This window comes from Trichoderma gamsii, assembly GCF_001481775.2.
Source record: "Trichoderma gamsii strain T6085 chromosome Unknown Scaffold_35.2, whole genome shotgun sequence".
Lineage (NCBI taxonomy): Eukaryota > Fungi > Ascomycota > Sordariomycetes > Hypocreales > Hypocreaceae > Trichoderma > Trichoderma gamsii.
Genome location: NW_020171372.1, coordinates 233,362 through 249,104, shown reverse-complemented (window position 1 = coordinate 249,104; position 15,743 = coordinate 233,362). Strand labels below are relative to the sequence as shown.

Below are 15,743 nucleotides of genomic sequence, written 5' to 3'. Positions count from 1 at the left end.
TGCACGGTACGTACCCTGCTCACTTCTCGCTCACGGCAAAAGTCCAGGTCAAGTCGCCTGACCCGAGATGCACATTGGCAAGGGCAGAGGCAAGGGCCTGTATTGCAGCTCTTTTGTGTAAATGGAGACTGCCAGGCTGTGAGGCTTTGTTCTGCTTGCGCATGGATGTCAGTGGCAGCAGAAGAGCTCTAGTAGGACTGCCACGAGCTCGATATTGCTGATTGAAATTCAATTGATCCTGCTACATACCACACTAGAGGTGGCTGGCCTCTGCAAACGGGTGTCCAATCTGGAACAAAGCCCGGCGTCTGCCTAGTGTCGAAACCGGTCAAGGCGCTCTGTGCCAAAACTGGCTCTTGAACTCGACTCATTCAACGTCCTGGGCCTAAGAATAGGCGGATGGAGATGGAGTTGCTTGCTACTGTAGCATTCAGTCCTAGCTCCCACCGTAGGGTTTAGCAACAGCAGCTTCCCGACAATACGAAGTGCTGTAGCTGCTGACATGCGGGCGAGTGCACGAGGCAGCGACACCGCCATGGCGATGGAGAGCAGCAGCGCTGCCTCTTGCCGCTGCTTCTATCCTCCTTTTCTTCTTGTTAGGGATGACAGTGCTTCTCGAAGGCGGCAACCTGCTGCCACCACCAAGTTCGACGTTGCCCTGGGAATGAGGAAGCTTCCACATTATCTCCAGTCACTAGCAAAAGTGCTAGGCGTCTACTGAGTCGTCACAAGATGGCATCCACAGGTAAACGCTTTGGGAGAGACGGCAAGTTTTCCAGACCTTGACACCATTTGCGCACGAGCAGCAACAGCAACATGTTTTCGCTCAGTTCTAATGCTAGACCACTATCTACCTTGCTTGTCCTGTGCGCTTAACCAGCGTGCTAAGCGCATGGTGCAAAGCTTTCGACTCTCGCGCGACATCCGCTGCTCTAGATATCACCTGTAACGGCTTTGTTGCCATCTGAAACAAATCGCCGCATCCCACCAAACTTTGACGTAGCTTGGCGTTACGCCAGGAAGGGGGGCAAGTCTGCACGTTTCCACTCCAGTAGCCGCCATCTTTTCATTTCTCTCTTCGAAATGGGAATCCCTCGCACGGAATGCGCGTGCCGCGATTCCATGCGCGATCCTCCGCTAGAGGTTTTCTGGTAATATGAGCATCTGCATCAGGAAATCTACTTAGTTCCCCCCAGATTTCTTTATCTAAAAGCAGAAAGTTCTAATCCAACTTCATTCCTTTCATGAGGCTTTACGGTCTGCTCCTAGGTCTCGGTATTCTTATAGGCATTGGCGGTTGACATTGGCGGACAATGCATTAGCCGCCATTGTAAAGCCACGGAAACAAGTTGTTTGTCGCACATCAACGAAACATGCAGCTTCTGTGTAAACGTGGCTTCACCAGAAGGTAAAAGTAATATAAGTGGCTCAAATGTAGAGGAGAGAATCTCGTTTGCTAGTAGCTGTGTGCGCTTTTCTCGCAGAAGGGTCATGGTTGTCGATATCAACCGCGGTGGTATCCCATTTACCAAGCCTTTCGCTAACTGATACATCTCAACAATCCAGTCTGTTTGAGGTTCTGGGTTGTTTCGACGTGTAAATTATCTTGGATTGTTTCGTTCATCGGTCTTCTCCAAGCACATTGTGTGATGATCGCGGTATGATCCATAGAGTTGCGGTCCCTCTAGTAGCCAATAGCGTTAGTATCGAGTATGAGTCTTGGGAAACTATCGAATACAGCTGGAGAAATTCAATCAAGTTATATAGAACATGTATTAATTCATGCTGGAGAGATAGTCGGTTAAAACTGTTGGCATCATATCCTACTGCAGGCTGCATGTTGGTAGAATCAGTTAATCTGTAACTTCCATGGATATGGTGGGAGTTTGGATTCAATGCTTCGAAAGAGAATAAACAAAGAGATGCACGACACAGAGGATGAAGGTAATGCAAGTCAAGGCTGAGTATAGCGAAGCTGAGCATAGCGAGGCAGCATTCAAGACAAGCAGTCATTGAATCTGGAGTACGCAGCAATAATACACCGTGGCGCCTACTACGGATTCTAATCCCAATACACCGCCAATGGCAGAAAGAAACACCATCCATGGATGTTCCTCTAATAGATGATATAGTATGATGAATCACCTTATTTGACAAAAAAAGCTACCATAACCTACCCATGTTGTCATTTTTTCCTTTTCGAGCCGGCAAACCTCGAGTAGCGTGACGTTACTTAGCCATCAGCCCTCACACGTCTATGTTGCGAATAATACGCAGCTGCAGCTCGATCTGGCCTTTTTTCGATTGATGGATCCAATATTTGACATACCTTACCCATGTATGGCCATTCAATCTATACTGTAAGTACAACTAATATCTTAGCCTAGATCCACTCGCTAATTCGTCTGTCAATCTCTTGCGCCGCCATTATCCAAAATCTCCATGCTCTGTGTAAGAGCGCACGTCCGACGAGTATATTCAGCACGGCCTACCGCGAACAAATAACAAACTTGATCAACCCTGAGGAAGGCTGCAACACTCTACGCTTACGATAATGACGATGACGGAAAGTTGACAGCTCGGTGGAAATCTGCATCGCCGGGTAACGCCGCGCCTCAGCATCGTCACAGACCAGCCACTCTTCTCCCAGATCTTGCCCGAAGACTGCTAACTCATATACTAGATAATAATTAAGAAGATACCACGCAATTAAATTTCTTCTTGCCATTAAAAGGGAATGAATCTTTTTCTTTCTTTCTGTGTTGTGTAAAAGCTAACTGCTTGTGCAAAAACTATCTACCAAATAGGTAATATCCATTAAAATCAATCAATGTTACGATCTGCTCACTCGATGCAATAAACATCTATCTCTACCAAAACCAGCCGAATTCCAGAAACACACTTTTTCCACCTCTAGCCGCGCAGGCTGAACTCGAGACCGCTCGTCTCTAGCCGCTTCTTCAGCCCCTTAAACTCAAAGCATTGGTGACTCGCTCCTGACCAAAGAGAGCAAGCAAAGGACAAGCCAGAAGCAAGTAATGAAACTGTACAAACATTAGCCTTGAGAAGATTGCAAAGAAGGGAGAAAAGCTGCTACTTACACCACTACTGCCAACGGCTGGTTTTCCTTCATCTTTGTGTAGGCAATCCTGGCGAACCTGTATCCCAGAACGACAGCCACATAGATGGACAAGGGAGGCAGAAAGAAGTGACTCTGGACCAACTCTCGGTGTTCATTCCCTTGGAAGAGCCACTTAAAAGGGCTGCGAATCATGAAAACCTGGTTGAGGCGTGCCAGATCCAGTTCGCCATACGTGAATCGCTTGTCGATTTGCCTCAGGATCTTGCCGCCGGCGCTGTCGCTGAGAATCCGAGACACAAAGTACTTCCAGCCTTCAAAATTGACGTCGTCTGGGATCAATTTTTTCGCCTTTGCAATCTCAAAATCGCTCTTGGTGCACACTAGGGCAACGTAGGAGAAAGCGAATCCCAAGGCGCGCATCCAAATGATGCTGTGATTGCAAGGTTTGAGTTCGGTGAGTCTGTGGCTGTTATGCAACTGCCCTCCTCTTCGAAAAGCCGTGAACATGTCGTTATACGGGCATTCTTCCGGGCATTCAAGGTATTCCTCCCAAAACTTGGGTTCAAAGAGATACTTTGGGAGGGGCTTGATAAGAATCTGTCCCTTTGAGCGGAGCAAATGCATATCCATTTTTTCAATGACGGTAATTTCGAGACCAAGAGCCTTTTGGTAGCTGAGAGCGCGTGGTGGTGCATTCTTACCAAGCATGAAAAAGCAATCGAACACTTCCATTAAGCGATTTACGCTGAGATCGTTCGTCAAAAAGTGCTCGACACGCTTTTCTGGAATCCCAACCCAGGCTATGCCATTTCGAAACGAGGAAGGCAGCAGGCGACAGAGCTCCTCCTCAGTGAGAGAACGGTGCTCTGCATCTCCGGATTTTCGACCGAAAGGCCAACATTCAGGCTCCGCAAGCTCCTCTGTCGGTTTGACGGGGAGAACAAATGATACTCTCTTTGCTTCCTGCTTCATGAGTTAGTTCCCTGCATTTATAAGTCGAAAGCAACAACAATTTACCTTGGGTTCGGAGGCAGACGAAGGTGTGGACAAGTTTGCCGGTGCCTCTGGGGATTTGTCCTTGTCAGAGGCCGCCACGATCCTCCAAGGTGCCTTTGCCACCGGGTGTGGAGAAATATCAGTAGCAGTGCTGAATCCGCACGAGGCCATTTCATTTAGCGGCGTGACATCTTCAGAGGACGTGGGCCCTGATAGGACCAGAAGTGGCTCGTCTAGACAGTCCATTCTCGGTAGCCAAATGCTCAAAAGTAGATAGTGATATGAAGACTAACAACAGGGAGCTTCTCTACTCTTGATCAAATAGGCATAGCTGTAAGCAGAAGAGTGAGGCGAGGGTGTGTGGGAGAACTCGCAAGAGCTATGAAGAAGTCTTGCAAATCTGTAAAGAAAGACCTTTACAAAATTCGCAAAGGAAGAAGTCTACACAATATATCGAGAAGAGAGACTCTGGAACATTTGCCCAGATATATATAATTAAACGACAACAATCCAAGCACATCCCATCAGCGTTTGCCATCAGCCGTTTGTTTGCTACAGCGGGATAATATCGTGACTCTCTTTACTAGTAACAAGAGCTACCAGCTCTCGTGGGGTGAAAGGCCCCCCCCCCCTGCATTCATTGTCTCTGAATTATGCAACCATGTATTATTTTCTTTCTCGGCCTGACAACGGGAGAGACGGCGATCAGCACCGGTAACCCGGTATCCAGAGAGAAGCGCCTGGACTCGATGTCTCATCCTGCCTGACTACGTTATTACGGCCAAGTGCTGTATTACTCGGTCGTCTGTTACTACGAAGCTTCCTTCCTCGGGAGCTCGCTGCCTCATTGGAGTGCTATTCCCAGGTTAACTCCTGTACAGGAGGGAGAAATTTTGTTCCGCTGAGTTTTATGCGATAGCTTTGTTTTGTTCGCTCGATGCCCAAACTATATGCACTGTTCGTATGCCAGCTGTCTGTTTGTAGTAAGTAAGCTGAAACTTTCTGACATAGACCTTTTGCTAAGTAGAACGAGGGTTCTCCAACGTGATTGCCCCTGCGGTTGTCTTGCTCCAGCAGCCATGACCATTACTCTCCAATGTACTGTACTGCTCGCAAGTAAGAGTACATCGGCCACACGCCCCCCTTGGTATCAGCCGTACGTCCCCTGTACTGCAAGGATGTCTAGTCACTTTTTCGAGGCCCTGGCACTACGCCAAGCCAATTTCTCCTGTTCACACCCTCTTCAGCTTTTCGAACATTCAAATGTGCCCGGTGTAAGGCTCGGATGATGGTATCTGTACAAGTACATGACAAAAAATCAGGCTGCGTACGCCGCGGAGCTCTCCCAGCCTCCCCATGAAGTTAGACTATCTCAGTGGGTGGTGTGCTATACTTCTCCTCTTATATGGCTCACCATTCACCGAAGGATCAAGACCGGTGAAGAAAAAGAAAAGAAGAGTCAAAATTGGTGGCGTAATGCAACCTGAACCATTGATAAGAGAGAGAGGGAGAAAGGGCTAGACCTGTGGCTTGGAAAAAGAAAAGCTTGTGTACGAGAAAATCGGCGATGAGAGTTGTAAAGACCGATGATAGCAAATTCCCGCCGTAGTTGCGACTCCTGACAGCGGGTGAAAGCCTTCTCGTGGACCATGATAGATTGCTGTAGGCAGTCCGCATGAGACGCCACCAACGACCGTGCACTCAATATTTGTATGCATGTTTGCATTCATGTCTCATTATCATTATATCATTATCATGCATCGTTTGCCTTGTGCGGGATGCTTTGTGGGATGTTCGTTCTAGTGTCCTGTCGCCATGCCCCGACAATTTTCTTTTTGGGCTCCCTCGGTCTCTCTGCCCTCTGACCTCTGCTCTGTACTTTCTGCCTTGTACCCTTTGTTGCCTGCATCTGAACTTTGGCCTTTGCCGTTGTGGCGGCCGTTGCTCTCTGTTGTTCCTCACTCATCCGTCTTATACGGAAGTACGAATCACAGGCTTGATTCGTCTTCAGCTTCAAGATAGTCCATTGCTTCCACTTTCATCATATCTGCTGCGTAAACCTCCTCGGTGGCCTCGCCAATGGCGTTTTCGACATCTTCTTCGGTATCGTGCTCAGTCTCGCTTTCAGTCTCGCTCCCAGTTTCATATCGAGCCTCGTCCTTTGTTTCGTCCTTCATTTCGACCTTCGCTTCGTCTTCCTTTTTGTTTTCCGTCTCGTCCTTGGCCGATAGCTTGGTCTGTTCAGCAGCCATCAATATGGGCTTCTCATTGACCTTTTCAATGGCTGCTCGGGCTCCATCCCATGACCTTCTTCCTCTCCCCATATCGAAGAGTCTGTATACGGCCGGAACGTTGGGTCCATTCATGATGTACTTGAACAGTGTCTTGTTCTTCCACCAAAACTTCCACGCCTCCCAGCCCCATCCTTCGAGCCGTTCTATAACTCCAGTTCCGGCAGTCGCATTCAGCCATTTGTAGGTCCCTCGCACATCTATACGGAGGCCAAGGAATGACATCGGGCCATTTTCAAGCGCTCGTACCACGGAGTTGTAATGAGAGTCAATCTCTCTTTTCATTGCTCGCGGCGAGGGAAGTGGATAGCTCCCAGACCAAAGGCTAGCGAGCGCCATGGTGGCAAGGTCGTAGAGCACAAAAGTAGGTCGCACTGTTGTGAGGCCGCCCAGTACGGCTAATGATTCCGGGTATCGTTCTGATAGAATTCCGTGATAGAGTCTTTGATATTCGCTATGGATGTTGTGGTGTTTCGCCTGCTTCAACTGCTCAAATGAATCTGTAGAGTATTCAACATCGGCAGGGTTCCCTTCTCCTTTGATCAGAGAGAGATCGTGATAATAGCCGCAGCAAAAAATGATTGCGTCTACATCTGTAATCTCGCTGCCGTCCTTGAACACCACAGTACGGGGGCCGGCGACTCCCATAATGCCACCATAAACTTTCACATCACCACTGTCTAGAAGACTTGGCAGTTCATCGCAGACAAACGGACTGCGGTACAGTGGACCGCTGACTGCGCCGCTGAAGCAAGGATGCCCCCTCAGAGTCGGAAACGCATAACTTTGGATGAGGCCAATTGCTTTGCCGGCAACATAGTTCGAAGCTTGAGGGGACCATGCCATTGAGCGTCGAATCATTGAATCTGCACGGCGGGTCATATAGTGGTCCCACGGTCGTCCTCTGATAGTTCTAGGGATCTAAAGGTGTACTTGTCAGCGAGTTCTTGGACGATAGTGGGCGAGAAGGCGTGTTTGGGATTAATCACCAGCGAACATCGGCTTCTACTGCTGAGATATAACTTATTTGCACCGGCCTGCTTCAAAAAACTCAATGTATCGGCTCCCGTAGAGCCTAGGCCCACGACCAGGACATTCTTTCCGGCATATTTTGTGGGATCTTTGAAATCGCGAGAGTGTATGGCATCGCCAGCGAATTTTTCAATGCCCTTGATTTCGGGCATGTTTCTGACATTCAGCCCTCCCGTCGCCATCACTACTCTGTCATACTCTCGCTCATCTTCCTCGCCGGTTCTTGTGTGTCTCGTGGATACGATCCAGACGCCGTCCTCTTCGTCTCGTCGAATACTTGTCACGGTCGTTGACAGTTCGATATGTTTGATCAGTTCGAATTTGTCTGCGTAGGCCTCCAAGTAGTCACCGATCTGTTTTGCGGAAGGAAATGACGGATAGTCTGTACACATTCGACACACCTGTTAGCAACACTTCTTCAAGAACGCTTGCCAACCTCAGTAGCTAATAGAGCTCATCTTGTTCAAAACTCACCATCCGGCATTGGAAAATCTGTAAAGCAGTTCTGTCGTTTATATCTCCTGGTAAGTCTCACGTGCCACATGACCAATGTTGGTTCTTAGGTCGCTGCCACTCACTGTTTCTTTCGACATGTTCACCTTCATCTCTGGCAACGCCGACACCTGCTCCGTAGCCATCGAATGGTACCAATTGCCGCCGAGATTTTCGCTTTGCTCCAGAGCTCTGACGCTTAAGCCTTGTTCGACCAGGTTTTTCACCGCCAACAGCCCGGTTACCCCAGTACCAACAACGCATACATTGTTTCCCGGGCGGCCACTGCCTGGGCCGTATGCCTCCATTTTGACGCCCGTCTCCCTCTTGTCGTGTAGGGAGCTCTCGCAAAGAAGAATCGAATACCTGTGGCTGCTGAGAGCTTCACAATGAAGAGAAGAGGAAGAAAGAAAAAGGCTCGAGGTGGCGGGTGCGCAAAATGGAGCTCATCGCCGTTGGGCATCCGTTCAGGGGTGCTCCCTTTCCCTGTTCCGCCAGCTGCTAGTGCTATCTCAGAAGGAGAAAATCTTCTAATGGCCCAGCTAGCGATACATTCTTCCGTTGGAGGGGTGGACCCCGCCTTGCGCCGTCGAGATGCTTCGGCCGCTAAACGGCGGGCTGATGGCTCTGAAGAGAGGTGTAAGCTTCCAAACGACCCGCTTTCAGGGCGCAAAAGCCTGTGAGATGTCAAGCTTAGATTGGGTACAGCTACATCTCAGTTGCAGCGTGGCACCAGTAAAGATGGTCAGCGTCGTTAGGCCGGTGCTGGACAGTCATTCGTGCCGAAGACTAGAGCAATAGCAGAGCCAACTTGTTTTATCAAAGCAGGCGTCGAACTGTACCTGTATCAGCGGCGCCGGATTAGTGGGCCTGCGGATCTAAGGGTCACGGCTCGGCCCGGATTGTGAACAAGAAGGGTGTGCGGCGAAAAGTATGTCATTGAGCTTGATGAAGGCGCGAGGCAGAGCCTTTGGTTGGCTTTCTAGAAGCTTGAATAAGGCAGGATTTGATCAATACAGTAGGACTGGCTACCAGCTTGTGCAAACCAACTGTCAGTTTCCCAACGGCTGCCGTCATACTGGCGAAGACTGCATTAGCTACCGTTTCATCACCATGGTAGATGGGTATACATGCCTGCTTGACTCGAAAAAGATCTTTTCTCCAAAGCCGTTTATTAGAGAACCCAGCAGCAAAATCTCCAAGCGGTTTTACTAACGCCAGGGCTGATATGCATGATGACTATAGTCATATTGGTTTATCGTCGCCGCCGCCGTCGTCATCGTGAGGAGTGTAAGGAGTTTTGCGTTCTTCCTATTATGAGCTCTCAGCGATCAGTACATAGAATATCAATGTATAGAACAGGGATACATACAAATAAACTCAGATGAAAGCGTTCTCGGGGACACGTAAAGATACCACGATTGTGTCTCGTGCGCTCTTTGCGTGCTGGCGCTGTTGTTGAAAGCTGTTGGGATGATCTCGCTGTTTCTTTTGTGTCTGAATACAGGAATTGGTCGAAGAAACATTCTTCCAACTTATGAGTCTGTACTCCAATTGCGCGTCACTTGCCCGTGGAATAGGAATACGATCCACTTTGGAGAAGATGGATAGTATGAATGCATCATCGTTGTCTTGATGGTGTAGAAGAGCAGAGAGTATGTATCATTATCAGAAACGTAAGTGGTTTGTTGTCACGTTATTTCTCATTGACAATGCTGCACGTGGTTTGTATCATCATAGATAAGTGAATCGATAAGATGTGTGATTGCCCATTCGTAAAATCATTCAGGGAAGGTGCTGCTTCCTCCCCGCGTGGACAGAAGACACTTCTTCCTTTTTCTTTCGATCATATTCTTTTACCAGTGGCTCAAATACGCTCCTTTTTCCTTATTGAGAAGCCGACGATTGCAGAGCAATAATCCATAACGCTTTTGCTATCTAAGCTACTCTTAGAGCTAAGAGCTTCAATAGTGCGCTTCACAGTGCTGTCTCTAGCCACTGGATGGAGAAATACTGGGCCAACAGCACCTCTGGTTCGTTCAACCAAGTGTTCCTCGGTCTAATCTTCTGTTTAACGCATTTCTCTACTGAGTTCTAATAATCAAAATCTTGAGTCTCGAATAGATCAGCGAAGATATGTATCGTCAGACACGATGTTGCTTGCCATGAACACGCAGCCGCTGGTATTCGAGACGTGAAGATGCCACAGCGCAGTTTAGAAGAACCGTGACGAACATATTCTCGAGCATCCAGCCAGATATCTCGAATGTTGCAGATACAATATCTAGCTCTCTTATGGCAAACTGAGACATCAATTTCCCAGATCTCCGCCTGTTTTGCCAAATAGAAGTGTGTCCTCATCACGAGAATATGTCTCGTGCGGGTTTTGTGGAATTATCTTGAGTATCTACACGTAGGTATTTCTTAAGGTAATTGACCCTGGGCGTTTTCTATAATCCACTAACGTACAGCATGACAAAAGACCAACTGGTTGGTCCGTTGTCACAGGTTCCCAGACTGGTACTATATTTCTCTCGAGGATAGCCGCTTGATAGACATCTAACATTGCTTTCAGTGCTTTCTTTGAAGCAATCCCGAGAAGTTCTAACTCGATTCTAGGAATGGCCTACTCATCAGCTTTCTCATATAGTTGAGATATTGTACCCCAAAGAGCATAGAGTGCCATTCATTTTGAGAAACATCTTATCGATTCTCTACTCCTGAGCCAACCACCCATTGTTCAACCCACCTCGGCCTTGATCATATCACTTGACAGGAATCTCAGCACAGAACTGCGACTATGCTCTTTTAGCTTTCAGCCAATGCTGATGCTCGGGCTATTGACGCAGACGAAAGAATTACTGTCGATACTTCGGTAGAGTTACTAACAACTCATAGCCAATTCCACTGCATCCAAGGCCTACAATAGCGGTGGCATTACCACCCCATGACATTTTCGTTCAAGCGTGCAAGGCACCGTCGATTCGAAAACAGGGCCGTTATCGACATCCAACAATAGCCACATACACAAACTTGCCAACAATGGAGATCGTATCCACCGCGCGTCACCGAATACCACGGCCATGATGCAGCATAACGGCAAAAACTGGATAAGCGGCTTGATAATATTGCCTGGAAGAAATCAATAGTGTACTGACCTGGCGTTTCGCAGTAGACCAGCTGCCTGTGCTTTGGCACTGTAGGCGCTGCAACAGCGCTACCTCGCCATAGCTTAAGAGCTAATGACTCACCATCTCGCCCCATAGTATCGCCATATCGCATAATTTTACCGTCCATGGACGACTTTTTCCAATCTGATCAACTCAATTATAGCACAAGTCGCAGCAATGGAAGCAGCCATCGAACAGCTGTTAGAATGGACAACCTCCATAGGTGTTAAATTAAATGGGATTCATCCAAAAGCTCTGCATGGAAGAGGTATTGGTATTGTCGCATCCCGCCATCTAGAGGTATTGTAATTCAATCTTCTCTTTTCATAGTCCTCGAGCCGCTAAGCTTGGGTCAAGTTCGATATTATATGCTGACACCATGACTAGGCCAACCAAGTCATTCTTCAAGTTCCTATATCTGCTTTGCGTACTCTCAGCAACACTCCCAAAGATATCTCCAAGACTCTCCGCGGTGCCACTGTTCACGCCATTCTTGCTGCTTCACTGTGCCTTGATTCCAACCCTGATTTGGAAAAATGGCGCCCTGTCCTCCCTTCTCGGCGAGATATTGCCATCAGTATGCCCATCTGCTGGCCAGCCAAGCTACGTGCGTTACTACCTCCGGGATCCAAGTCTTTGCTCGCAGCGCAGCAAGAAAAGTTTAGCAAAGACTGGGCTATTGTGGCGGCAGCGTATCCACAGCTTCAGAAGGATGAGTATCTCTACAACTGGCTCTTGGTAAACACGCGAACATTCTATCACACAAATCGAAAGACAGAGAAGCTACCAAAGGAGGATCACATGGCACTCCAGCCCGTGGCAGATCTTTTCAACCACACACCCGAGGGCTATTGTATGGCAGCCTTCAACGATAAATTCTTCACGTTTACTACTACTCGTACGCACGAGCCTGGCGAGGAAGTGTTCATCCGCTACGGGCCTCATGCCAACGACATGCTACTTGTGGAGTATGGCTTCACACTACCGTCATCTATCAATTCTTGGGACGAAACTTGCCTTGATCCTTACATCTGCCCCTTACTAAACGCCACTCAGCGGGAACATCTCGAAGACGCGGGCTTTTGGGAGAAATATATGCTGGACTCTCAGACGGCATGCTATCGTACGCACGTTGCGCTGAGAATGCTCTGCCTGCCCCTTCGACAATGGCAAGCTGTCTTGGACGGCGTAAGAGATGAAGATGCGGATCGTCACCTCATAGACGCTGCGCTCTTGAAAGCACTCGTTAAATATGATAACGACATCACCAACTCCCTGGAGCAGCTGAGCAGTAGCTCCGCTGGTGAGGAGGAAATGAGAGGATGCCTCACAGACAGATGGCTCCAGATCAGGCAACTGGTCGCAACAGCAATATCACGGCTACAAGGCTAGTAATAGCCACCTGGCTAATCTGTTGTTACTCCTTGCCCTCCTCTAGCCTTTTCATGTTGACGTATTTACACCTCTTCGACTCTATTGTTTTTATTGATTTACTACCTTGACGATCACCTATACGCATATACGGAGTCACGGTTAACTCTCTCGTTTACTTTATTCGTTAAATTGTCTTGTTCCTTCAAAACTTGTACAAATATCAAGCCCATTTTGCCTGTTGCTGTTTCCCCCTGGTAGACCAATAAATAATGAAAGGAGTCCCACTTCCCTTCCCAGAAGCCATGTAAAGACAAATGTTACAAAATTTCCCGCATAATAAAAAGCAAAGAAGCTCTGACTCCAGGCGTCTGAACAACAAATAACCCAGCGTTTGTTCTATTATACACTGCTTGTAAAAAAAAAATTCAATAGCCCTTCTTAATGCAATAAATTTCGAATATTTTTCCAGAGGTTCCTTTCAAGCAAATCGAATAACAAGCCCTTCCCTTTCCCCTTGATAATAGTAGTTAATATCGATTCCTTGCATTATCGCACTTAAAGTCCTAGCTCAGATTCTTCATCCTATAGTTGAGGAGATGTCGGTTTACTCGGGACGTGGTCGCTTTGCTCCATGAGGGTTGCCCCAGTCACCACTGTTGCCTCCACCGCCGCCGCCGCCGCCACCTCCTTGCTGCTGTCCAAAGCCGAATCCACCTGGGAAGTTAGGAGGCATGCCCTGGAAACCTATTTGTGAATTAGCAGCGTTTCTAGTGGGAAATTGAGATTGTGCAATAGAAGATGCGCTGGGTTGGTGGAGTGGTGTTGGATCGATGGGGAGTGGCGGAGGTGGAATGCGGCCAATGTCATAGCCACTGATGAGGCATTGGACGCGCCAGAACTCGATATCACAAATCAAGCAGCGAGGGGTCTGTGTCCCATGAACAGGACAGCGCCGGCCTGATAGGATCTGTGGCTGGCTAGCAGCTTGAGAAGGATAGTGGTAGCTTTGCTGTAGCTGCGCCGCTGAGGACGTAGTTGCACTCGCATTCGCCGCTTGGCCTGAGCCCGCCGCCTGGACGAGAGGGTTCTCTTCTCGCGGCTCTATTTCCATAACATCTGGCATGCTTGTGCCATCTGAGAGATCCATGTCTGCTTCTCCGAGCTCCATGTCCTCGTCAAGATCCATAGCATCCATCTCGTCATTGCTGCTAACGTTCTCGCTGCTGCTAACGTTCTCGCTGCTGCTAACGTCCTCGCTACTGCCAACGTCATCGGTGCTGCTATCGTCATCGCTGCTGCTAACATCCTCAGTGCTGCTATCGCCCTCACTGCTACTGTCATCGTCGCTGCTACTGTCATTGTCACTGCTATCATCGGTGTCGCTGCTGTCGTCGTCGTCGTCGTCAGAGTCACCGCTGGAGCTTGTGTCGCTAGTACACTCGCTGGTACACGGGGTGTCCCGAGCGTTGCAGCGATCGCTTCCCCAGAAGCTCAAAGTGCAGCTGGAATCGCTGTCGCTGTCCTTTCCATCTTCATGAGGCACTACTGCCTCGGCATCTTGAAGGCTTTCTTCTGCCTCGTTTGTGGGTTCTGTTCGCTGCACTACTGGTACAAGCGACTGCCGTTCTGGCTCTTGACAGGCAACAACTATGTTGGGAGGTGCTGATGATTGTGTAATGGGTAAAGGCATCGATGGCAGTTCCTAGCCTGTAACCGATGCCCTTTGATAGATGATGATCTGGGGATTGGAGTGGCGTATAGTGATAGCTTTCATACCTTGCATCATGCCCATACCCATGTTGCCGGGCATTCCCATACCCATACCTCCCATTGGATTCATACCCATCATACCGCCGCCGCCGCCGCCGCCTCTCCCACGCATTACAGAATGGCCGCCTCTCATCATGCCTGTAGGACCACCTCGGCCACTGAAAAGATAGTTAGAACCACCTCCGCCGCCGCCGCCGCCGCCCATTGGGCCGTTGAAACCACCGCCTCCCATGTTGTTATTGTTGTAGCCCATGTTTCCGCCGTAGTTGCGGTTGAAACCAGGGTTCATGCCGCCTCGATGTCCGCCCATGCCACCTCGGCCACGGAAACCTCCGTAGTTACCGCGATCATTGTAGGATCCAGAGGGGGCGGCCCGAGGCTGCTCTTTGACGCGGGTTGGTGCATCTTTGGGTAGCGTTCTGAAGGGATTGACGCCGGGATTCCAGTAAGAGACGGTTAACTGTTTCTGGCCGGGCTGTACTATGTCTGCTGAAACAGAGTCGATGTACCGCTTCGCAGAGGTGGATCCTTGGCGAGTTTGGAACTCAATATAGGCTTGTCTGAAAGAAAGGAAATTGGGTCAGAGTTGATCAATTAAGAGGGGCCTGAAATGAAGATTCAAGACAAAAATTGACAAATTGCAGAGTGGCGGATTGTATACTCACCCTTTGCTCTTTCCGTTAACCTTGTGCTCGCTAAATGTGAGCTCTTTGATCTCCTTTTCACAGCCAGCTCTTCGAAGCCAGCCTCGGATATCATCATCTGTGGTCCACCAGCTGAGCTCTGAGATCATTATAGCCGCCGTAGCACCGTTATCGATGGGTCTGTCGTCGGCCTCTTGCTCCTCTGACTTTCTCTTGACGCCGTGATGATGTGAAGAGTCTTCAGCGTGGTCGCTTCGGTTGCCATCGTAGCGGCGATCGTCTTCGTGTTCATTGTCTCGCTGTCTCTCGTCCTGGCCATGGTAGTCATAGTCGTCTCGCATATTATCGCCACTTTGGCGCCGCTCTTCTTGCTGGGATTGTTCGTTGGCATCGCCATCGGTATCGCCGTAGAAATCGATATCGAAATCGGGGTCCGCCATGTCGGATGTTCGTATATTATGGCAAGGTCCTAGCGGGGATTGTTACATGAAAGTTCTCGGAGCTGTATTCGGACAATCAAAGCACTGTTTGGACGAGAATTGGTTATTAACGAATGTTCAAGCAAAACACAGTAACGGCTCGTTTGCAGGTAGAATCGGGGCATGAAAAACTTGAGGTTTGCAGCCTGAAATCGTTCAGTGCTCCGAAAGCACTTGTCCTGCCGACTCTTACCCAGGAGAAAGTAAAGACAGTGGGAGAAGCAGAAGCTGGGCTGGGCAAAGTAGCAACGAAGACACGTCCGCACGGAGATAGGGTGATGGATGTATGGAAAGATTGAACAAGCGTGTGCAGAAGAAGACGAACAACGGGCTGGCAGGTAAGAAGACTGGAAATGCTTCAGCCTGCTGATACGTTCAATCCCTGAGACTAGGGAGAGCGAGAAAGCTAGGCA

General features: G+C 48.9%; 3 protein-coding genes across 3 annotated transcripts; 1 reads left to right on the top strand and 2 right to left on the bottom strand.

The window, feature by feature from the left end:
* Positions 1-2,974: 2,974 nt before the first annotated feature.
* On the bottom strand, positions 2,975-4,324 carry TGAM01_v208429 (hypothetical protein; the record flags this gene model as incomplete). The annotated part of the gene is made up of 3 exons (XM_018810202.1): positions 2,975-3,044; positions 3,102-4,045; positions 4,100-4,324. 3 exons carry the CDS (start codon positions 4,322-4,324, stop codon positions 2,975-2,977), a joined length of 1,239 nt encoding a protein of 412 aa, XP_018656579.1.
* Positions 4,325-11,240: 6,916 nt separating this feature from the next.
* Positions 11,241-12,455, top strand: TGAM01_v208428 (SET domain-containing protein; the record flags this gene model as incomplete). The annotated part of the gene is made up of 2 exons (XM_018810200.1): positions 11,241-11,363; positions 11,451-12,455. The coding sequence occupies 2 exons, from the start codon at positions 11,241-11,243 to the stop codon at positions 12,453-12,455; spliced, it is 1,128 nt and encodes a 375-aa protein (XP_018656577.1).
* Positions 12,456-13,041: 586 nt separating this feature from the next.
* TGAM01_v208427 (hypothetical protein) lies at positions 13,042-15,291 on the bottom strand (the record flags this gene model as incomplete). Its single annotated transcript, XM_024550325.1, has 3 exons — positions 13,042-13,538; positions 14,214-14,767; positions 14,873-15,291. The coding sequence occupies 3 exons, from the start codon at positions 15,289-15,291 to the stop codon at positions 13,042-13,044; spliced, it is 1,470 nt and encodes a 489-aa protein (XP_024404933.1).
* Between the last annotated feature and the right edge of the window lie 452 nt (positions 15,292-15,743).